Source organism: Takifugu rubripes, chromosome 1, assembly GCF_901000725.2.
Source record: "Takifugu rubripes chromosome 1, fTakRub1.2, whole genome shotgun sequence".
NCBI classification, from domain to species: Eukaryota; Metazoa; Chordata; class Actinopteri; order Tetraodontiformes; family Tetraodontidae; genus Takifugu; species Takifugu rubripes.
The window spans coordinates 16,559,541-16,583,575 of record NC_042285.1 but is presented as its reverse complement, the minus strand read 5'-3'; the positions used below and the strand labels follow the sequence as shown (position 1 = coordinate 16,583,575).

Below are 24,035 nucleotides of genomic sequence, written 5' to 3'. Positions count from 1 at the left end.
TGGCCCTTCACACACTAGTTATGCATATTTACACAATTAGTGGCACACAAAGATGCGTCTCTGGCCCCTCCAGAGTGCTGCTCCACTTTCTGTTGCTAATTTTTCACTGCATTTGTGTTTGTTTTCAAGTTTGTAAAAAGATGGTTGCCAGCGGCAACAGCACTGAGCAAATGGAAACAAGTTCTTGGTTTCATTTCAGTTTTGGGAGAAGCTGTTTGACTGTTTAAAAGTAACAACTTAAGACAAACACAAGATAGACCCTCTTAGGGTGCTGTGGTGCCAGTGAGATGCGTTTGTAGCGTGAACTCAACAGTTGCAGGCTGGTGAACCAAAATGGCCGCACCGAGACCTGTCAGGTTCGCTCTCCATCCTGTAAAAAGCTGTAAAGGTCAGGAACTAAGCGCATTTGTGGAGGGGGGGCTTCTATATTATGGCTGCCATGTCTTATTTCTACACTAGATGTCACTCTTGGATTATTTGCGGCTGTGTGGCAACCGCAGTCCTGACCTTCACGTCCCCTCCCCCCTCTGTCTGCCAGCTCCACACAGGTTTGCACCATCATGTGTGCTGATGCTGAAGCATGAATGTGCGAATGAGGCTCCCTGCTGCTTCATCAACCCTCCCCACCTGCGTTTCTAGCATCCCGAGGACCCATCGGCGCTTCTGGCGGCTGTCACCGTCGGAGCATTTTCATCAGCATCGTCCCTTCATCAGCCTCGGCAGCATCCCTCCACACTTGAAAGCCTCCATTTCCTCCCAAGCAGCTCAGCGGTCGAACAGAATTCTCCCCTCCAGCCTCCATGAATCATACGAGACAGCAGCAGTGGCGTCACGTTCTGGGCTGATCTACCTTCCTCCTCCTCCGCTCCTGCTTTGCTGGGTCTGCCGTTGCAACTGTCCCCATCTCCCATCTTCTTCCCCATCCTCTGCTCTCTGAAGTGCTCTGGGAAAAGCAGGCAAGCTGTCTCTTCCTGCTGCAAAAGTGTCTGTTGGCTGGGCAGCTGGTCTTCCACTGTCCCTCTGGAGGATGATCCTGTGGATGGAGACAGAAGAGATGGCCCTGGGGGAGCTGCTGGAGAGACTGAGGACAGTCATCCAAACCATAGGTGGGTGAGAGCCGTATATATAATCCCTTCAATCTGTTTTTGTATGTGACTTCAGAGGATCTTGCAGGCAGAGTGATATTGGGTTATACAGCATGGATTTTTCTCATGATTTGCATCAAATATAGGCAATGTCAGCTGCAAACAGGTTTATTTAGGATTCTTCTCTACTCCACCCTCACAATCTAACATGCAACAACATGATGGATGTAATGGGAGATGGTTAGAACCCGATCTGTTCTGTAACCACTGATTGCCTTCAGATTTCACTCCAAGTACCCATTTAGATTTGGACTGTTTGTTTTGTGCAGCGGTCCCTGTGTTTGGTACAGCTGTGACACATCACACACCTCTTTCCTTTATTCTAATGGACATTTTTAGGAGAAAGCGTTATTTTAAGATCTGCGCTTATTCAAGATTTCCTTTTTGGTGCAATTTGGTTTGATGTGTTGCAAAAGTACCTGTGTTGCAAATTCCATTTATTTCCACTGACAGAAATCAGGTCAAATCTATTTATAGAGCACAGATAAGAACATTATTACAACAAAAGCATCCCACAAAAATATCCTCATAAATCAGAGGAGAGAAACTTTCCCTCTATTACACTACTGCCCTGAGTTTCTGATCCTGGCTTCCATGGATCTACGACCACTCTCTCAGGCATGAATGCACGTTTCATTAGATGCTGTTTCACTGGAGGTCAGCGGGGCCAAAGGTGCTCATTTGGTTTGCAGGCATTTTGTGGATTTCATGTGCATGCTGAGCTCCTCTCACATTCATGAGCAGCAGAGATGCTGATGACAGTGGATGGGTGGACGGGAAGGGTGACGCTCCTTCCATGAATAGGAATAAACCCAACAAACTGCAGCTGAAACTCTGGAGAATTCTCAGCTTCTTCACTTTATTCTAGATGACTAAAATAATTAATCATAACACTTTTTGTCCATGAAATGTGCGTGACATTATCTTTTTTTTCTAATTGCCTCCATTGTGGTGATTCTGTGTTTGTGAGGAAGTGTGAGAGCGATGTGCTGTGGCAGGAAGATGAGAGCAGTAATCAGCTCCGAGCAGAGATCCCAACACTGATCCCAGCAGACAGCAGCGAGGAAGGGAGAGTGAGGGACAGGGAGACACAAAGTCAACCGAGGAGGACGAGGACTTAACCTTTAACCTGCCAAACAGCATTTCCTGCCAAACAGAATGCGTTTTCATTGTATATGCCGTAACATCACATCAAAGCATCCTATTTAATCACCGCGTTTGAGGGCACGCACGTCAGCATTGAGGCTGTGTAGAGTTGAGGCTCCTGGAAAGATGTTTTACTTTTAGAGAAGAAAGCTTGGCCAGGTTAGATTGTGCACTTCTAAATGTGCAGCACAAATCTCCTCAACCATGACACAATTCAAATATGGAGAAAACATCCCAGAAAAGAATTTGCTTAGCTCAGTAGTATCGCACAGCAAGAAATCCAAATCTAAACATTTATGTAATAAACCAATTCGAAATTCTTTGCTAATCATTTGCAAGGCACCGCTTTGGGCCAGAAAATGATCACCAGCTATTCACGTATCATTTTAATATCTCTCATTATCTCTGTATGACAATGCAGATGTTTCTATTTTGTGGTGATTCACACTGACAAATTCATACTTTTATTATTTGCTCATCTGTATGTGCCTATAATTAATCAATATAGCTTAAAAGGCCCATCTTTAAACTGAATCACTCCACATTCCTCTTTTTTTTTTTAAATAAATAAAACCTATTTCTCTTAGGCTTGATCACTGGAAGGCTCCTCTGCTGTCTCCAACTGGCCAGTTGACCTACTTCCACTTGATTTAAAGAGACAAATCCAGTTCAGTAGTAACAGTTCTCAGCTCCTCCAGCAGGAATGTGTTCATCTGCAGCCAGCGACGCTTAAAGGATGGTTTTATTTATTCAGTAGTGATGGTAACATAGAATACAATATGGTTGGAGGCACCAGTGCATGTGAAAAACCAGGGCTGTCCATCCCAGTTCTCCCAGTTAAAAAACAACACAACGCTCCCCACCCACCAAAAAAAAAAAAAATGGTGAAATCTGCTTTCACCATGGAAACTAGGATCCAAGCAGGGAGACCAGGCATCATGAAGACCTGTTCCTGGGCTATAAATCAAACATAATCCACACATGAATTTGTTAACATTGTGTGAGTTGGATCCCTTCTAAGCTTGAGGTCACACGGTCATCCAGCCTGTGTCAGTAAGCTGTGCTCTTCATCCCTAAAGGCAGAGCAGGTGTATACCCAGATGGATCCAACAGGCCACTTTCCTACATCCAGTCAACTGTGACACACAACCAAAGAAGGGATATTGTTGGAAAACCTTCAGCAAACACATTACATCCCACCAGATGACACCTGTAATTATGTCTATTCTATCAAAATAAACAGAATTTATCACAATCTCCATTTCTACGCTCTGTGTGTGTGTGTGTGTGTGTGTGTGTGTCTGTGTGTGTGTGTGTGTGTGTGTGTGTCTGTGTGTGTGTGTGTGCCATGCTGTACAAACTGTTCAGCACTTGTTCTGAAACAATTCAGATTTAAGGTCACGCCAACAGGAATTGTGCTGAGTCATGTCAAACCTCCATTTTGAGTGTGCATCTTCAGTATAGGTAACCTATCTATTTTTTTTTGAAGAAGAATAACTATGACACCCCCCCCCCCCACCCCCGCAGGCCTCTTGTCCAAGCAGGTCCGGGCAAATGTTTGAGGCAGAGTGGAGATGTTTTCGTGAAGGGATCAGACCTGATTAACAGTTTAAGCAAGGGGGAGTCGAAGAGATGAAGGGTCGCGTTTAAATGGCCTCCTGCTGTTATCATCTCATTATCTCTCTTCTACTCTTTAAAAAATCTATTTGCATTAATTTCCTCTTTCTCTCCAAAGGCAAAACACGCACATATTTTCCAGGCCCGTGGACGCTCTTCATACCTATTGATCACAATGGAACAGTATTCCCCGAGCCATCTCCCTTCAGCACAAAGGTTTTCATGCTTTTCCATCACAAACCTGTTCCTAGTTCACGAGGCCTGAATGCTGGGGGAGATGGGAAGAGGGGAAGAAAAGGCAGATTAGTTGAGGAGTGGAGGAATATAATTAGCATGAGGAGCAGAAGGGGATTTGTGCTCTGCCGGCTGCCCTCTGCTCCCTCCACCTTCCTCCTCTCATTCTTCCCCTAAGACCTGGAGACTCTGAGCTGTCAGTAGTTGCTCTTGCAATGAGTCACCAGAACTGGACCTGTTCTCACCTCCACAATTTGTGCCAATAGTGACTCAGCATTTTTGTTTTTCTGCTGTTTTTTTTATTTATTTTTATTATTGCTTATGTCAGCTTTGCACTACCATTTCCTGCTGTGCAGAGGACACTGCCGCAGGAAGCTCTTCACAGGATGAGCGTGAGCGTGGCTCATCTTGATTCTGTCTGACCTGCCGCATCACAACAAAGAGGGCCCTTCCCATTCTTTGCAGTTTGGGGTTTATTAGTGTGTGCAGCGGAGCTTTGCAGGTGCTTTGAGGGGGGGGTCCCTCCGGATGACAGGGTTTCTTCGAGCTTTTGAGACCAACAACAACTAGCAATCATGTCTCTGCACGAGTTTCTGCGGGAGGGTGGGGAGGTGTCCGTCCGAATTATGAACCGGCTCAGTCACCTGATCCAGAATCTGGACATCTCTGGATCCCCTTTTCCCTTCAGCCCCAGCAGCCGCAAGAACTCCTGGAAGGACTGGGACGGTAAGAGAGTTGGAGCCTCAGCAAATGCAATGTTTGTGCTTCTGTGTAACCTTTCTAGAGCTTCCATGACTTCAGCCTTTGTGCGTTTATGTGAACTGCAGGGCTCGGTGCCCAGAGTGTCTCGTCTCCCTGCTGGGCTGCTTCTGTCCTCCAGTGTCTGTAAGAGTGCGTGACTCTGCAGCTCAAACAGATGCTTTTTTTTATACCGGGAGAATAATGACGGATGCAGAAAATGCTGCATTCAGCACTTCGCCAGCGGGAACGCATACAGCTGGGATGGAAACTGCTGATTTAGGCTGCTGAGTTTTCCCTGCGATGCCGCTTTTTTTAGCAGCCCGATTCTGCTTTCACATCTCAGTTTGTGCGTTTGCTTGGAAACGGATTGGCTGCTGGGAAAAGATCTCAAGGAGAGAAGCATGGGGAGGAAAGCCAGGAGGAGTCCTCAGTGGAATAGTGAGATGCAAATGGTTCCACTGACGCCACGTGAGTCAGGAGATTTTGTTGTTGTTGCTGCATGCTTGAATATTATGGAAATGTTGTTTTGTCCGCTCTTCTGTGCTGAACATACGAGGTTTTAGACAGAGTTTTCACTTTGAGCTTGTTATTCCAGTTCTGCCTGTGAGGTTTGAAAACTTTTTTGTTTGTATTTGAGTTTCAATCCCATGTCTGGAAGTAAGTACGCGCCAAGTTTCTAAAGCACCTGAAGCCTGAGGTGTTAATAAAACAACTGAAAAGTTTCGTCTTCAGAAGCCTTGTAATGACATTAAACTATAGGAATAATCAATGATGCCAAAAGCTGATTTTTTTTTCAATCACTTTTCTGCTGATCACGTTGAAGCACATGTTTTAACTATTTGAAGACACCGAGTTTTTCTATGAGATTTAGTTTATCTGTTGTTTTTCCCGAGCGTTCCAGGGTGTTGATGCATGAATTTATTTTTAATCCAACTAATAATGCAAATGTGGAGGCCACAGAGGCACAAAATTCAAGCAACCTGAGTCTGAAGTTTCCAGCTGCCAACAGAGCAAATCCACACAGCAGGCAAACATCAGCCCAGACATTCCTGTTCCCTTACCACTAGGAAAAGTTTCTGTACTTTGTGTTAGACGGTAACACATGGAACGAGTGAATATTTGCCATGGCTTCTGTGGTCATCTTGGTCAGGAGGTATTTAAATTTGAAGACAAATAATGAATCTTGTTAGATTGCAGCGTGTCTGCAGGCAGCGCGGATATTAAAGTGATCCATCAGACAATAAGTGAACATCACGGGACGGCGCGTCGGCTCATTATAAGTGAATGAAAAAATCAACACAGGGACCAGAGGTCACCTGGTCTGCAGACTCAACATTCTCCCCGTGATCTCATGGGACCGTGGACGGAATAAAACACCACCAGCCCAGCAGCAAAGAGAGCCGGAGTTCCTGTTATTCTCTTCCTTGTCAGACATCACAAGTCTGTGTGGGTCCTGCTGCTGTTTCGAGGAGCAGCGGATGACTTCCTGGCAGCTTGTGCTGAGGGTCACTTCCTGAGATACATTTGACTTCATCACTCTCCCGTAGAACTGAGAGTGTCTGTGTGCTGAATTCAGCCTGTCCTGTCTGACTTTGCTGCACCCTAATGAAACTTTGGGTTGTTTCTCAAGGTTTATGACACACTGATAACCTTTAACATCCCGTGGTCATTTGCAAACACAAGATAACACACAAGTACACAAATGTAACTCGCTGGTTGTTCTTATCACACAGCAATTGCGTGAGTAAATATTGGCTAGAACGAAGAAGGGTCTTGTTGCCTGTTTTGGCTGAGCCAGAGTGCATCTACTACACAGATCATCTATATAATAACTGAATCGGCACATTCTGTCAAGAGACAATCTTTCTTTGAGGGGTTTCAATGGAAATCAGCTTTTCAGTTTCTTGGTAAGAATGGGGTCTTTTTGGGTGGTGCAAAGAGCAGGACTTTGAACAGACACAGTCTGTGTGTGGTTGATTGCAGCCTGTGTTTGAATAGACTCCTCAGAATGGAGCTTTTGTACTTTTGGTCCATATCTCAAGAGAGATGATCATTTTTGTTCCTCTAGGCAAATGAGTACTGGGCAAAATGGCTGATAGCTACACCTGGTATAACCACTGTGACATAACATATGAATTCCTTTTTTGTGGTCAGGTTGGAAGCTGGGAGGGGTCAGGTGTTGTCCTTTTAGGGGAAAGATGGGGGTTTCTGGGTGAGCAGGGAGGGTGGGGTAGGCTGCTACACTGTTGCTTTTGTCCACAGGAAAGGTAATCTGAGGTGGCAATAGGAAGTCCTGTAGGCTGAAGAGCACCTGCAGCCTGCCGGTGAGAGTAGAGGAGTCTGGGAGCAGTTGCTGCTGAATGAGAGTGAAGCCTCGATAGTGATTTTTGTGCAAAGCTGCATGGAACAGGTGGTGAAGAAGACGGGTGAACAGGAAGTCGAGTGGTGCACCAGGATGGGTGCAGAAGAGAGGACACATTCTGGATTTGCAGTGGACAATATTGAGTTTGCAGAAGGAAGATCAGGTTCCAACTTGTCCCCTGAGGGAGAGGAGTTGGACTGGTTCTTGGTTACAGAGGCTGGAGATCCTGCATTCACCGGTGATCAGCTGAGGAGCCAAAGCCAGTGGGCTGGTGAGAAGAAGGTCAACTCGGAGGAGAAGGAAGAAGTGGAACCTGGAGATGGAGATGGAGATGGAGTGGAGGTGGATGAGCGAGACATGCAGAGAGCGTTGGATGTTTGTTTGTGGCCAATAGAGAGGAGTGGGGGTCATGTCCGGATCTCTCTGGAGGAGGTGCAGAGATACTACAGGTTTTCCCGCTGCTGTCACTGGCTGTGCGGTATGTTGATGGTACCAACGGGTATCACAAAAATCTTCCCTTTGAGGTCTCTTTCTCTCAACTTGGCTTAGTTATTCTATGAATTTCTTAGTGGAGAATCATAATGTTAATGGTCATGTCTGTGGGTACATTTAAGGCTTTGGTCAGCAGTGGCCACATTTAGGCATATGCTGACATTAAGTTTCAGTGAGTTTTGCATATTCAGAGATTCAAGTTGTTCTGCAGGTGAAAGATTTAACAGAGCACCACAAATGAATGAATAATGAAAAAAGCCTTTTTATAAAGCTTATCTGAACCCTCTCACCTGTCTTCCTTCTTTCACAATATTATGGATCCATCTGTTAATACATAATAGTATTTGTCTCTATTCTCCCTTCCGAAAAGCACTTCGATCCCCTTATGGACACTCCTTTTGGGGGGTCCTCTTAACCCAATGATCTTTTTCCACTGAACCTAAACCTGCCAACACTGAGTTAGTTTGTCATTTCTGATTATTCTAACCATAATCATTCCAGGTGTGTGTGTGTGTGTGTGTGTGTGTGTGTGTGTGTGTGTGTGTGTGTGTGTGTGTGAGACTGACCCACTAAAGTTTGACTTGGTGCCCACAAACGTGAGCGTGAGTGAACACTAATCCCCATCTTTAAGCCTTTTAAAGAACATTAGCTCCTCAACCAGCAGGCGATGTATGTGTGTGTTTACATGGGTGTTGGCTTTTTTCAGGTTGTATAATTAGTAGAGACAAAATATTTTGTAAGCAAAGGCGAAAAATTAGTTGGATTTAAGGTGAGCAATGCAGAAGATCATCCAAAATGATGTGTAAACCCTGGCTTTCTTGTTGGTCGATGGCCTATATTTGATTATCTCCACATTATAATGAACAATAACACATTATTTTTTAGCACACTTTAGTCTTTTTAAATGAAAAAAAAGTCCTTTGCAAAGAACTGTTTAGGTGATGAGATGAGATAGAAAAAGAGAAGTTTCGCTGTTCTCTTTTGTGTGGACTTGCCTCTGAAAGTGGCCCGTTTCATCCGTTCTGGCCGCAGGGGTCATTAATGCCTGGATGATACTGTGTAAAAGTGGCAAAACGGTGACAAAAAGTATCGACAGAAGTGGCTCGGCCCTTCTGGAGGGGGATTTTTCAGTAAAAGAATAGCCTCTGGAGACAAAGTTGTGTTGGTGTGTGTGTGTGTGTGGGGGGGGGGGGGGGTGATTTGATATGTGTGGGAGTTGCTGGGGGCAAGGTGGGGCTGGAAGAGAGCAAGTGAGGCCAGGTCAAAACAAAGTGGAAATGGTTCGAGGTTTGTGTGTGAACCTGATTCTGATGTGAGGCACAACTGTCACAGCTTTGTCTCCTCGAGGAGTCACATTGCTGCTGTGAAACAGTCACCGACTGATGTGTTTATGTGTCTGCACTTCTGATTTTAGAATGACTCCCTGATACCCACTCTATCATTCACAGTAGATCCAAATTTGGTTCATTTAGGATCGTGATTTGGGTGGGAAAATAGCCGTTGAGCCTGTATTGCAAACAGTTACGCAATAGTGTGCGCTTCAATTTTTTTCATTTATATAATTGAACAGATACCAAGTTATTTGGAATTAATGTCCATGTGTTACTGTCTCATCTATGCTCAGCTTTTTTGTCTGTTAACCCAACTTTTACTCACCACACAACAAAAGTAACAAAATAAGGTGTCTTCTGCTGGAATTTGAGCTGCAGTCATCAATTTTGTGTCATCAAGAACAGGTGAATTATAAAGAGAGGGAGAGGGAGGGAGAGGGAGGGAGGTCACCCCCAGGCCCAGTCGCCTGAGAAGTCTCATTGTCAAATAGAAGCTAAAAGCAAACAGTGGCTTGTTTAAACTAGAGTCAGAGGGTGACTCAGAGTAAAGGTGCTGCGTCTGTCACAGTCAGAAACAGGAAAAATACAGAGCGAAACAACGCGCTAAAAGAGTGCTGCTTCATGTTCATGTTCGTGTTGAAGCTCAGACGATGAGAACGGATTAAATGATGGCATTTTCCACCGCTGTGACCTTGACGTCACGTTCTGACGCTACATGACAGGTACGGGCTCACACAGACTGGTGTCAAACATATCTATGTTTCATTTGATGCCAATTCTATCATCTTTCGAGACTCTTCTTACTCTTCTTCTTGTTGTTTTATTACCCATGTCCCCTAAATGACCCATAAATCTTCTTATACCAACTGAACAAACTCATGGTGGCGGCAGGTTTTATAAACGCTTCTGTAACGGAGAAGCATAAAGATAAAAGGATTTGTATAAAATGTATACAGCTGCTTTTATTCATATCTAAAAGCTTGATTAGGGTTAAGTGTTTTCATGTTTTGCCTTTAACCTATTTGTGTGTGAAAGAGATAAAGTGGACAGGCTGTGGTTTTAAATGGAAGGAAAGTAAGGAAGCGCTGGGAGGACTGCTCCACTTCGGTCTGGATCAGGTGTCTAAAAAAGGTCCCTCGGGTTCGGATGTTTATCTTAATATTCTCTTGGCAGAAAAAACGAATTATGCAATAGTGGGACGTATATATTAAATAGGAATAGTCTAAACAGGCGTCAAACGTTGCACCTCTCACTTGACGCTGCAGCAGCTGCTGTCCTTGTCCACTTCCCAGGAAGCTGTAGGTTCTATGCAACTGTCGAATTGCATTTATGCGTGAGAATGAAGTTCCAACCAAGACGATGCCTGAATATAAACCGGCTTCCGCACTGATGTCATTAACTTGTGCGTTTCTGTGTCTTGTCCAGATGAGATCATGCAGTTGGACAGCGCTCCGCTCTGTGCTGCTGACATCGCCCCGGAGCTCAGGAGGCAGTTCGCTTTCCTTTCAGGTGACACTCCTCTTGATCTCTCTTTACCTCAGTTTGTTTTTCATCTCTGAGATCGAAACAGTCGAGCTGTGGACCGCAACACACAAATAATAATAATAATAATGGTTAATTTTAACTCTGAGCTGGTAGCATATGGACATGATGCCTCAGTGATGCTTCCTGAAGTTACACTTTTTTTTTAAAAAAAAAATCAACATTATTGCTGTAAATTTGTGTGAGGACTCACAACATCACCAATAGATTATGACGAAGCACAACACTGACTTTACTGTGTATCTTTGCTTCTCATGTGCCCTAAAAGGCGCTGCTTCTGCATCTCCAAAGGTCACACTGTAGTGTTCTATGAGCAACACCTGTGGGGAAATTAAAGGCTGAGGAGAACAGTTTCATTTTTAATAATGCATTTTTGATATTTTGTTAAAGGTGTTGCCTGTATTTTATGGTATTTTATAGTAAATGGTAATAATATTCCCTCTCTCCTTATATTTCATGTGTTTTTATTCTATAACTGAAGGCCTTGTTGCCAGACTGGCACTGTTGTAATTCCCATCGTTTTAATTCCCATCTTTTTTCCTATTTGAACATTTGTTTAAAAAAAGATCACCTTTTATTTGTGATAGGCAGAGTCTAGAACCCTATTGCAAACAACAATCGAAGCCTCTGTTAAAACCTGGCTGTGCACTTGTGGTTGCTATAGTGATGAGGCAAGGAAAAGCAGACAGATTGATATTCCGGTCAGCACTGACAGAGCAGCTGTTCTGGTCTGTGTTTGTGCATTTCCTGCATTTCTGTTCCTTTTCTGTGCGGTTCTCAGTGGTTTGACCTCAGCAGGGTCCTGCTAGGACAGCCGACGCCACAAACCGTCAAAATCATTTTACTTCCTTAGGACATCTGTAGCTATGCTCACTTGCTTTTTGTCCCACAGGAGGGAGAGGAGACAACGGCAGTCCCATCATTGTGTTCCCAGAGTTCCCCACATTTGGAGAAATAACAGACAGGGAGTTTCACAACGTGCTGACCTACCTGACGAGTGTGCCCAGGTAAAACCACAGGCTGACGTTCACACACATAAATGTACATAAACAGGGTTGTTGCGTGATCCAAACCCATTTTGTTGTGTCTTATTTCCAGTGTATAATAAGATGAAGTCATTATTCATCAACCCTCAGGGCATTTTCCCAGTATTTCAGGACGGGTTGTCACTATGTGGAGATGCTTAATCTTCCTCGCCAGTAGATGGCAGTACCTGCCTGCGCACAGCTCCTGTGCAGCGTGGCGGGATGTTGTTTATGTATTATGAATGACTAATAATGGCCCAATGTGTTTATCAGTGTTGTGCAGAGAGTCATTGCACACAAGAATGGTCAAGAGGAGACAAGGGGAAGGTACCAAACCATCCCTCAACGATTCAACCATCTGTGGGTTATCACTGGTTATTTGAACCAGTGTTGGGCACTTAGTTTTTTCATCCTGAAGACAAAACCTCAGAGAAGCTCAAATCATCATGCAAATGTTGAGCATAAACTCACCACGCTGAGTTATTTTCTGAAAGGCCGCTTGTATTTCGGTGTAAATCTTCCTCCTTCACGGTCAGTCTGCTGCCAGTCACCTGAGGACGGGTCACCCACAGGGGCACCAGCATTGATCCCCAAGCTGTTGCAAATACAGGGGCAGATGGCTGCAGCCACCAGAGGGAATGAAGTCCTCCATGAGCAACCAGACCACAGCCAGAGGCAAATGTCCTGCGAATGCCTGATTATGGCCTTGAGCAGACGCAATCAATAAGGTCACAAATGCAGGAGTGTAGAACGTTCTTCCTCGCTGCCATCGTTTATTCACTTTAGCTTTAACTCACTTCAGATCTTCCTTTCTTCCTGTCTCTCACTGACGCCTGCAGATGCCTGCATCAAGAGCTGCTGATTGCTTTTATGTAAATGAGTCCGCAGCTTTTTATCCACTTAAGATTTACTGTACCACAGGATGTAAGATGGTGTGTGTGTCTGTGTGTGTGTGTGTGTGTGTGTGTGTGTGTGTGTGTGTGTGAGATCCTGTAGATTGTAAATCATAAACATTGGTGATATTTTTAAGCTTAATTTCTAATGATTCACCTTAATTCTAATGACCCAAACATTACAGTTTGTCTTTGGACATGGTTTTTATTCCTTTTCTTTATCAATTCAGCCTTGGATGTAACTCAGCCTTAATTCAACCTTTCTCACTGTCCTCTTCCTCTTAATCCTCCTCCTCCTCCCATCACACAGTTCCAGCTTTGCTGCCTGAGAGCGTAGAGGAGTGGGGATGATGCTGGAATCAAGTAGCAAAAGTAAACATGGGTGTGTGATGAGGGCACGTGAAGGTCTGCTACGAGACTGCCGAGGAGCAGACAAAGACAAACACATATTCTCTTATTTAATCAGTTGGTGCTTTCAGTGGAACCTGCCCCCCCCCCCCCCCCCAAACATGGCTCCCAGTCCTGCAGCTGTCCTGTAAGGAACCTGCATCTCAGCAGCTGCCACTGTCTCATTGGATGGTGAGACGGACATGGTGAATAGCAGGTTTAGGGGGAGGGGCCGGAGCCGATGATATCTGAAGCATGTAGCTCCCCTCACTCAAACAGAAGCACGCTGAGCTCGGCCTCACACACCTTCGTCTGCTGCATTGTCCCCGGGACGGCTCCTCGCTGCATGGCCTTTAGGCAAGGATTCCTCTTGAGCCGCGCCGCTGAAGATGCTCACGTTTGGGAATTTAAAGTGATGCGATTGGAAGTTAATATCAGGGGGCTCCTCTCTCCTGGGACCAGTCAGGACAGCAGTGAGAAGCAGAGAGGGGGTGCAGGCGGCTGGTCCATAGCTGAAAGATGTGGGGATGCTTCACAGCAGCTTCTTTTATGGGCAGCAGCGACTGTCTGAGAGGACAGACAGCAAAATAATCAGGAATTTCTATCCCGACGGCGCACTCAGCTCAAAAGACTGTCTTCCTGTTTATCAGTCCTGGAAAGAACAATTCCTTGGATGACTTTCTGTCATAGGGAGAGATTATCAGCAGAATCCTGTGGTAATTCTGATGGGCAGAGTTTCTCACAGGGAAGGAGGCCCCCCGCTGTGATCGTAATTAACCTGTGTGTGTGTGTGTGTGTGTGTGTGTGTGTGTGTGTGTGTGTGTGTGTGTGTGTGTGTGCGCGTGTGTGCATGTGTGTGTGTGTCTTCCAGTTTATCCTCAACAGATGTGGGCTTCATACTGGTTATTGATCGTCGGCAAGACCGATGGGCAGCCGTCAAGGGGACCCTGCTGCGCATCGCGGTGAGTGCTGGTGGAACGCTGCCCACTGTTGGGGTTCTGAGACTCTTTTGTACTCACACAAAGAGGGGAGGTTGGTCCACATCCCTCTCATTCTCTCCATCTCTTTCTGCGTCCTTAGTTTCTTAAGTTTTTTCCAGTCAAACGTCTCTGCTTGAGGTGACGAGTTTTGGTGTGTTAGTTGATTTATTTAAGCTATAAGAGATGTTTTTATGTACAAGCCTGTGCTGGTCAGAGGGGAAAGATCATCGCATCGCCATGGATGCTGACAGCAGCAGAGCAGTCTGTAGACATTTAGAGGAGATGAAATGTCGGCTCAAGAGGTCCCAGGAGACACGAGAGGCCGTGTTGCTTATTTCAAATTAAATTGAGGCCCATTATTGCTCCGGCTGACAGACTGGTGCTAGGAAAGCGTTTAGTGCATTAAGGTCCCGTGTGATGTGAGTCAGCCAGGCTGCTGAAAGGATGATGCTGAAAGCCCAAAGAGAGGATGTAGAGGTTTGAGGAGCTGTGTTTGTGTGGGGATTTGTGTTCTTTAGACATAACCTCTGTATTCTGGGATGTCGACACATCGGTGTACACAGTCGCAGCCGTGAAGGTCTGATGACAGATGGATGTTCACCAGGGTTAAATTCAGTTGAGGAAGTTACTGTTGGTCCTAACTACTAAATCAAACGCGTCTTTGACTGTGTTTGCCACGTTGTGAGGGGCAGAATGCACAAATGTTCATGACAATTTCCAAAGTCTGTTTGAGGGTTACGACTTGGGTGTAAGGATTGAGTTTAGGTTAAGGTTAGTTTAAGGGTTGAGTTAGGCGTTTTAATGGCGATGGATTGGGTTAGGGTGTGGAGCTGGGGATGGATTATGGTAATGAGAGTCCTCACAAAGATAGAAGTTAAAACACCAGTAACCATGTGTAACATATGCAAAACTCAATAATCCTGGATTATTTTTCTGGTCTGTGCTCCAGACAACCTCGTTCAATATGCTGAATGTACTTAATATTAATAAGATATTATTCGACCATCTTTGCTGCATCATTAATTAAAACTGAGCTAGAAATATGATTACAATTGAATCGTTCATACAATTGTACATTAGACGTCAGTATAACTGCGCACACAACTCTCTGGATTTTCTCTGTCCTCTTAGGGCTCCTTTCCTGGGAACCTCCAGCTGGTTCTGGTTCTGAGACCCACAACACTCCTACAGCGGACGCTCTCCGATATCTTCTTCAAATTTAACAAGGATGAGTTCAAAATGAAGGTGCCGGTGTGTACAGCTACAGAACGGCCTAACGGTGCTCCTCAGAGCCACCTTCATGTGATTATTACGCAGTGACATGTGGAATTATTTCAGGTGATCATGCTGAGCTCCATAACAGAGCTGCATTCCTACCTCGACCGCACACAGCTGACGCAGGAACTGGGGGGGACTCAGGAGTACTGCCACGACAAGTGGATCTCGCACCGCACCGTAAGCACACACAGGCCACGGGGTTAGCATGGCCGATGCTAACACCTCCACGGGATCATCCTTCATGACTGAGTGAAACGGAGCACTGACATTATTGTGTGTATCAGGCTATTGAAGGATTTGCCCTGATGGTAAAGAAAACAGCACAAACCCTGCAGTCATTTGGGACTGAGCTCGCTGAAACTGAACTCCCCAGCGAAGTCCAGGCCACGACCGTCCTGCTGAGGACACACACTGACAATAAAGACCAAATGAAGGTAGCACAATCACATATTAGATGCACTGTTCATCCTGCATGATAATGCATGTGCACCACATGCATTACTTCTATTTGGATGTCTTTGTGCAGGAGAATTTGCTGGTGGCTCTGGGTCAGGGCAGCAGGCTGTTGGAGAGCATCAATGAGCCGGTTGTACGAGACCCCGACCACAACATGAACCAGGACGAACTCGAGAACCTGGCTACAGTTCAGAGGTTAGAGCCCCTGTAGCATATGTAGTCGTATGCACAGGCGGTTGACAGCTCTTTTTAAAAATGACATATTATTTGACAATAAAGGCTGTTCCAGTTACAGATTGTGAGTTTCTAGTTTTACCTGTTTAAAAAAAATTAAATTAAACTGCTCATTGATATTGCAAGTTTGCAAGTTTTGTCATTTTTATATCACCATTTTCTCTATGGATCAAGCCACAATGACAGTCTGTCTAGAAAATCTACCACCAGTTTGTTATTTTTTTTATTTTATTAACAGCTAAGTTGTTATTTCACCTATAGTTTGATTTACAAGTGTATCTCTTGTCATAAGTTCCAGTAAGACGTATTTAAAAGCTTGAGAGAAAAAGTCTCCTCCTGTCTCTCTTGTTTCATATCCAGGCTGCTGTCTCAGCTGGACGAGACAGAACGGGCTTTTGATGAGTTCTGGATGAGGCATCAAACCAAACTGGAGCAGTGTCTTCAGCTGCGCCACTTTGAGCACAACTACACGGAGGTGAGCTGGTTCCTGGTAGCACCCAAAGACCAGGTGAAATCCTTTTGAAACCCTAAATCAGACCCGGGTATCTCTGCCGCAGGTGAGGACATTGTTGGAACAGGTGTCCGAGAAACTCATGACCTTTTCTGAGGTCGGCATCAGCCCAGCTCACGCTGATCATATCTTCAGCGAGCTCACCACCTATGAGGAGAGAGTCAACGTAAGTAAACTGAAGCCTTGTTTGATGATGATGATGATGATGATGATGATTATGATGATGATGATGATGATGATGATGATGATGATGATGATGATGGTGAAGAGAAGAGCATTCTTTTAAAACCATCTGATGTTACTGTGATCATCATACATATATGCTTAAATCTCGTTTTCTTCATCAGACCTGTATTAAGGCTGCTCAATGACTGTGAGCTACAAAGCTGAATGGTATTGAATGTTCTCCTGCTGGTCCACAGGAGGTGCTGGACAGAGCTGTGTCGTTGGCCCAGGAGGGGGAGGATCTGCTTCAGAAGTCCCACTATGCTCAGGACTCCATTCAGCCCAAATGCACAGAGATCAGTACAATCAGTGAAGATGTGAGGGCCAGTCTGACGGCCAGGAGGGAGCATCTCCTCAAAGCCATAGAGCTGCATCACGCTTTGGAGAGGGTAGGCGTAGAACGGGAAATCTGTCATCACGTTGTGACGCCGTTCATATTGTGAAGATTCTGCTGCTCTCCCCAGTCTTCAAAATGGGTGGATGATGGGATATACCTGCTGGCATCTCAACCAGTAGACAAGTGTTTATCACACGAGGGAGCAGAATTAGCCCTTCAGGAGCTGGAGGGATACCTGAATAACGCAGACCAGAACCAGCTCTCAGACCCCGGTACCATCGGGACAGAATATGAGTTGGTGCTCAACCAGCAGTTCAGGGTCAGACAACCTAACAAGACCCAGATTTTTCCAACGTTACAGACAAACGTGTGGATTTTAACTCATTTCTCTTGATTTGCCTCCATCAGGACCAGGTGGACAAGGTTTTCCGGAAACAGTTATCTATGCAGGACATGTTTGACAAGAGAAGAGTGAGTCTGAAAAAACTAGCAGCCAAACAGACCAGGCCAGTCCAGCCAGTAGCCCCCAGACCTGAAGCCTTCATCAAATCCCCCCTGAGCTCCCCCGGTCAGTCTTCATACATAAACGCAGATAGACGTGCCACACCCTTTACATACTTTTATTCCCTGTTCATTCTCTCTTCCACAGTCCACAAAACACCGCAGGAGAAGAACACGTCAGAGACACATTCTGAGATCAGCTGTGACAAAGTGAGGTTAAATGATGTTGGCTCTCATCCGCTCCCGTGGTTGGTTTTACGTCTGCTCCTGATGATCCTGAGCTGATGTTTCTCCACAGGAGAATGGACAAATGCAGGATGGAGACCACAACAGACATGCATCTCTCTCAGAGGAGGAGGAGAACCTGGCAGTGCTGAGGAGGTGAGCCATCGCTCTCTCATCTGGAATCGAATTACACGGCAGATGGACAGTGACTGCGTTTTCTCTGGTGGCTTCCACAGTTTATCTCCATGCATTTGATCTCTTCCCTCTCTCTCTGCAGACACGTCATGAACGAGCTGCTGGAAACCGAGAGAGCCTACGTGGAGGAGCTGCTCTGCGTACTCCAGGTGGGCATTAACTCTTCTCTGACGCTTGTGCAGAATCCCTGGACTGACTCTGCTGTGTTTACAGGGTTATGCATCTGAGATGGACAACCCAGCTGTGCTTCACCTCATACCTGCTCCCCTGCAGAACAAAAAGGAGGTTCTATTTGGAAACATGCCTGAAATCTACGATTTCCACAAGAGGTGAAATTGCGCCATCTGTCGGTCAATGGCGATACCGCCTGACAGACTGCCGCCTCTGTCATCGCTTCCCCTCATTTTATATTACCTTGTGTTGCATTTAAATCGTTTTATTTATCACAGGACATTTCTGAGGGAGCTGGAGCAGTACACTGACTGTCCTGAATTGGTTGGAAGATGTTTCCTACAGAGGGTGAGTGACTGCAGACAAATGCAGATGTAAAAATGAGGGTTTTTTTCTGCTAAGTCACTTTTTTTTACTGCATCCTTGTAGATGACCGACCTGCAAATCTATGAGAAGTACTGTCACAACAAGCCTCGCTCCGAGAGTCTTTGGAGGCAGTGTTCAGACTGTGCCTTCTTCCAGGTACCAAAACACGATTTCACAGAGAAGAAAAACATTAATGGGTTTGATTTGACACTTTATCTTTTACTAAAATCAGGAGTGTCAGAAAAAGCTGGAGCACAAACTGGGATTAGATTCTTATCTGCTGAAGCCTGTTCAGAGGATCACAAAATATCAGCTGCTTCTCAAGGTACGGTCATTTTTATTGCCTTCTTAATCCTTTTGTTACATTTTCCCATCAGCTGTCTGAGCCTGTTTATGTCTCCTCTGACCAGGAAATGTTAAAATACAGTAAAACCTGTGAGGGCGCTGATGACCTGCAGGAGGCACTGACCTCCATTTTGGGCATCCTCAAGGCTGTCAATGACTCCATGCACCTCATTGCCATTACAGGATATGAGGTGAGACCTTCAAACAGAGATTCTTTATTTAAAAATAATAATAAAGTGAAGCCGGCACGAAAATGGAGGTCAGAGATGAGCTGAGGATTACGTTTAGGTCAAAAATGCTTCTCAGATGCTGTTTTAAGAGGAGAGCTAGAAATGAAATGAAGACTAAAAATGACTCACATCTTCAACTCTTCCTCCTCAGGGTAATCTGAGTGAGCTGGGTAAGTTACTGATGCAAGGCTCGTTCAGCGTCTGGACAGAACACAAGAAAGGCCACGCTAAGGTGAAAGATCTGGCCCGTTTCAAGCCCATGCAGAGGCATCTCTTCCTCCATGAGAAGGCCCTGCTCTTCTGCAAGCGGAGGGAGGAGAATGGAGAGGGCTACGAGAAAGCCCCGTCGTACAGCTTCAAACACTCCCTGAGCGTGGGTCCACCGCAGTCACGGATGAAAGCGTCCTGAGGCCAGTCTGGTCACCGATTCCTAACATGTTTTTCATTCTCACCATGCTCTCAAAGATGGGCGCTGTCGGGATCACTGAGAACGCAAAGGGGGACAACAAGAAGTTCGAAATATGGTGGAACTCCAGAGAGGAGGTTTACATCGTCCAGGTACCTGATGGGATTTTAGGTTTCTCTTGCACACGTTTAAAGAGTTCAAATTTTCTTCAGCAAAAACACAATGTAAATAAGCGCTGGAGTCCAACAAAGCTTTATTTTTCCTCTTGAAGAACAAAGCCCCAGCAGTTCTGCTAAACAACTATCTTTAAGCTGAGACAAGGTCACCTTTTATGTTGTAAAATATGGGCGTGGGCAGATGGTTTCACCACGTCCTCTCTCTAGTTAACCTTCTTTGGCCTGTTTTCTCTTGGTGTCCATTTGCGTCACCTTGTGCCATAGATGAAAGGCTTTAATAGGAGTGTTTATCTCCAGGCTGTATGAAGGAGCTGCACCTCCCCCTCGTTCCACTGGGGTCAAAAGTTTCTGTTTGTTTTTTGGTTTTTTAAAAAAAAAAAGCAGACAGCTCCTGTTGTCTTTATCATCAGCAAGTTTCTCTTATCTTGTGTTTAAAGAGATTCAGCTCACTTATTTAAGAAGAGATGACAGTTATGACGAGCTCCAAAGTCAACCCGACTTTCTACACTCTTGTATAAGAGCTGGTACAGTTTGTTCAATAACAAGCAGTCCTTACAAAATAATACAAGTCCATATATGGTAATGCAAGTTGCCTTATATATTATATTATTATCGGAATGAAGAAAAATTCTCTTGGATTATCCTCCAGTTTTAGAAAGCTGCCATTTGAAATAATACACATGTGTAATATTTAAGGATACATCTCTGTTTAGGTGACAGTGACTGCTTTTTGTCTAACAGGCACCAACTACTGAAGTGAAAACCACATGGGTCAAAGAGATCAGGAAGGTTCTAACCACTCAGCTGGAGGCATGCAGAGGTAAAACTGTGGAGAATCTTTTCAAATGTAGTTCTTAAGTGTTTAGTCCCCACCAAAAAAATCAACATTGTTTTTTTAGAAGCCAGCCAGCAGAGGTCAACTGAGCCCGGATTCCAGTTCCCTCCTGTGTCCAGTGGAGCGGCAACCCTGAGGTGTGTCTTTAAATGCCATGGTGTGGGGTAGAACGGTGGTTGCACAGTGGTGCAGCAGTCAGCACAGTTAGAGGTTGGGTTCCAGCTCTGGGCCTTTCAGTGTGTGAACGTTGCGTGTTCTCTCCATACCTGGGTTTCCTGGGTGTTCTGAAAGCCTCGTGAAGCATCTCAACGTGCTACTTTCTATATTTTTAGTCCTTTCAAGTCTGGTCAGAGGAGCTTTAAGAAGACAGAGGAGAAGAAAGCGGAGCCCTGCAGCACCGATGTGATCTCCTCTTCCCCACCAAAGCCCGCAGGAAAAGGTGAGACTAAGCCTGAGACGTAGGGATGAAAGAAAAGACATCCGAACCCTGTCCCGAGCGTCCGTCTGTTACTTTGATTTCTTTCCTGATGGTTTGTTTCCGTCCATTGCGTGTCGTGTGACTAACCCTCCTCCTTCTCTTGTGTGTTCTGGTCTTCCTACTTTTCTTGTGAGTCAGATGAGACAAGCCCTCCCTCAGATAGAGCCGAAGAGGCTAAAAAGCGCTTTACTTTACAGGGCTTCAGTAACATCAGAGAGCAGAAAGGTAACTGCAGGCCACTGCTGAGTTCATGTTGTCACACAATTCACATGTCACATCAGTTCTGATTCTTATGTCATAACAGCAGTAGCCCTGAGCTCTGGGCTGAAAACATGCTCTCGAACACACAATGGTTAACGTGGAGCGCCACAAAAGACCCACTCGTGAAAACTGTTCCACACAGGTGGTCTCCCCAGTGATCCCTGCACTTTGATAAATTAAGATTTACATTTCTGTTAGGAAAGTGTGCGTGTGTGTAGCATTAATATCAAATATTTTTTGAATGTATTATCTATCTCTGTTTATGCTTGTGCACCATGTGTAATTTGTAATGTGTTCTGCTAGAATGCTGGATTTTTTTCCACGGTTCTTTTATTGATTAACTGCTTTTGGCCTGATTACAGGATCTCCCACCAGTCCGGATCGTAAGACCAAACGGCAGAGCGACCCCACGCCTTTTGGCTTCAAAGGTAACTGTTGTGCCATGGTGATGGCTTTCTGTGTCTGTGTGGTTGGGCCATCCATCGGGATTGATGTCGAACAGTGAAGAGCTCTGTCAGCTGTAGTTACTCCAGGTCATGTGACTGGACGTGTTTCTGTTGGCTCCTGTCCCCCAGACGCAGGTCCTCCCCCCCTCAGCCTGAGCAGGGCCAAGTGGTTCAGCACCTCTAGTGTCTTACAGATAAAGTGGAGAGGTACACCATGTATCAGGCGCAACGGCTCGCCAACAGAATGCCTTTTGATTCTTTGATCTCAGGTCTCCTCGTCACTTTTGGATCCAATCAGATCTAATCAAAGCACACGGACTGCAACTTTTTCTTTGATTCATACATCAAGCTGCATGCATGCAGTTCCTACTGGTGTTCCTTTCCCACTGACGTTCCTGGAATTAGCTTCTACTCCTCCGTGTCGGCCCTTCCTCTCACTCGTTCTCACTTTAGTGTCGGTCACGCAGACGGGCCGTTGCGGTCGGGAATTGAGCATGTGTCCTTTATCTCTCTGTCAGGCTGGAACAAAACCTCGCTGTCCCTGGATGCGTCAGAGGAGCATGATGGGTACTCCAGCGCCGAGGATCCTCTTCATTCTGACGCAGAAGACGACGCTGGCAAGAAACTGGTGAGTGTCATTTGTGTCCAGTCATAAAAAATGAGATTCCAGCCACGATCTGTGCTGATGAACTGCTCTTTCTCTGAAAACTGTGCCTGCTGTGCGCAGCGTGCTGGCAAATACACAGTGAAGGCTGACTATGAGAAGGCCGGCACTCAGGAGCTCACAGTCAAGAGTGGGGAGACGCTGGAGCTGATCAAGCAGGAGGATGATGGACAGTGGTGAGAAAACGGCCTCAGAGAAACTCACAGGGAATAAAAACAGATATTCTGGCAGCGGTCATGCATTTATATGTACATTCCTGCAGGCTTGTGCGCAACTTGAGCACTTCCAAGGAGGGCGTGATCACAGCTGCTAATCTCCTGTCTCTCATTGGAAAATCCAAGTCCTGCCAGTCGCTCACCAGCTCAGGTCGGTAATGCTCTATCACAGTGTGCGGCACCACAACAGCAGAGTGGAAGTTTTCCACCTGATGTCGACGCTCTTTGTCATTTCTGCACGTCTCCCTCAGAAGGCAGCGGCTCTGGGAACCTGAGCACCTCATCCAGCTGCAGCGAGACCTACACAAGCTTCTCCGACATCAAACCCTGAACTCCTCCGCGCCTCAGGCAGCAGCAAACAGCTCGCGTGGCTCTCTGTGCTGGGCCGCCGGCGTCACATCCTGTTAACTCTAAACAAGTCACGTGTGCACAGACGGTGTATATTTGTCTGGTGGAAGCTACAAACTCATCACAGTAACTGTAGTGTTGTAGTCTCACATCCGTCAGCATATTTTTCTAGAGAAGAGAGGATCCCTGTGATTACACTGTCATAGATGTATGGATGGGCCAGCAGGACTGATCTCAGTTGATGCATCTACACTGAAGCGAGACCACGTATCATATGTAGATAAGGGTTGTTTTTTTGCACATTTGCACTAACTTAGCCGGATGCTCTGTTGTCACTCTGTCCCCCGCGCTCCTTATGTTTCATTATTTAAGTGTATTGGCTTCCCCTCAGTCTTTGTATCTGTCATTAGGAACCTGAGAGGCCGCCAGTGGACCCATGAGCTCTAACGCCTGCATGTTTGAACTCTGTGGGTTTTCATGTCCGTTACAGTTTTGGGGGGGGGGGGGGGGGGGGTCCTTCATTTGCAAAATGAGAGATTACTGTATAGTGCTAATTTATTCCCCATGGAGGGACCATATTCTGAATGTAGATATTGTTTATTAATATTGTCTGAAAATATTTGGTATTCAAAATGCTATATTGTACATTGAGTATGGTAATGTCACTACTGTGACTTTTTTACATAAATGTTACAAGAACCTATTGTCATTTTTCTTTTATCTATTTTCTCACTTTTTTACATCTACTTTCTCTTACACAATCACAAAAGTAAGCATTGGTCTTGGTTGTGGATCATTTCTGGTGTGGGGGTGCTTTAAAGGTCAGGAGGTCAGACAGAAGTCTAGATAGGAAGAAGCGAGCGTATCAGAGTATAAGAGATGCGCTGCCATAATGCACAGAAGACAGCGAGTTCGATAGGCAGAGAGGCAAGCTGGGACACCGTTTGGAAACGTTAGAGAGATGCAGACAGACAACGATGATCACTAGTCTCAACATCATTCAGTCCAGACAGCCTTGGGGACGCCTTGGATTTGGCTGTTGGAGGTGCTTGTTCATCCGGAGGCTTCAACAGTTTCTCCTTGATCCAGAGGAGACGGGATCATAATTCAACAAGTCGTCTGTCGTCTCTTCAGCATGAAGGCAACCAGAAAACATTCACAACCAACTATTGCTCGTTCCAAACTATTTATCTATTGGAAAGTGCTCTTGCTGGTTTTGCTGAATGGCATCGAAAAG

General features: G+C 45.5%; 1 protein-coding gene across 7 annotated transcripts; it reads left to right on the top strand.

Moving 5' to 3' along the window:
- Positions 1-550: 550 nt before the first annotated feature.
- Positions 551-23,499, top strand: LOC101077387 (guanine nucleotide exchange factor DBS-like). Of its 7 annotated transcripts, none has more exons than XM_029845096.1 (32): positions 551-1,106; positions 10,494-10,577; positions 11,503-11,617; positions 13,787-13,877; positions 15,027-15,146; positions 15,234-15,350; positions 15,458-15,607; positions 15,700-15,824; positions 16,224-16,338; positions 16,421-16,540; positions 16,797-16,988; positions 17,064-17,255; positions 17,345-17,504; positions 17,586-17,647; positions 17,736-17,818; positions 17,940-18,006; positions 18,071-18,186; positions 18,307-18,376; positions 18,458-18,550; positions 18,627-18,719; positions 18,805-18,930; positions 19,121-19,342; positions 19,435-19,527; positions 20,293-20,371; positions 20,451-20,523; positions 20,719-20,825; positions 21,003-21,089; positions 21,488-21,553; positions 22,090-22,199; positions 22,299-22,411; positions 22,498-22,601; positions 22,702-23,499. In XM_029845096.1, exons 1-32 carry the CDS (start codon positions 1,028-1,030, stop codon positions 22,779-22,781), a joined length of 3,504 nt encoding a protein of 1,167 aa, XP_029700956.1. In that variant the 5' UTR covers positions 551-1,027; the 3' UTR covers positions 22,782-23,499. The 7 variants fall into 7 exon arrangements, with proteins under 7 accessions (XP_029700956.1, XP_029700947.1, XP_029700965.1 ...); XM_029845087.1 differs by lacking the exon at positions 551-1,106 and adding an exon at positions 4,703-4,868; XM_029845105.1 differs by lacking the exon at positions 551-1,106 and adding an exon at positions 5,141-5,351.
- The last annotated feature ends 536 nt before the right edge of the window (positions 23,500-24,035 follow it).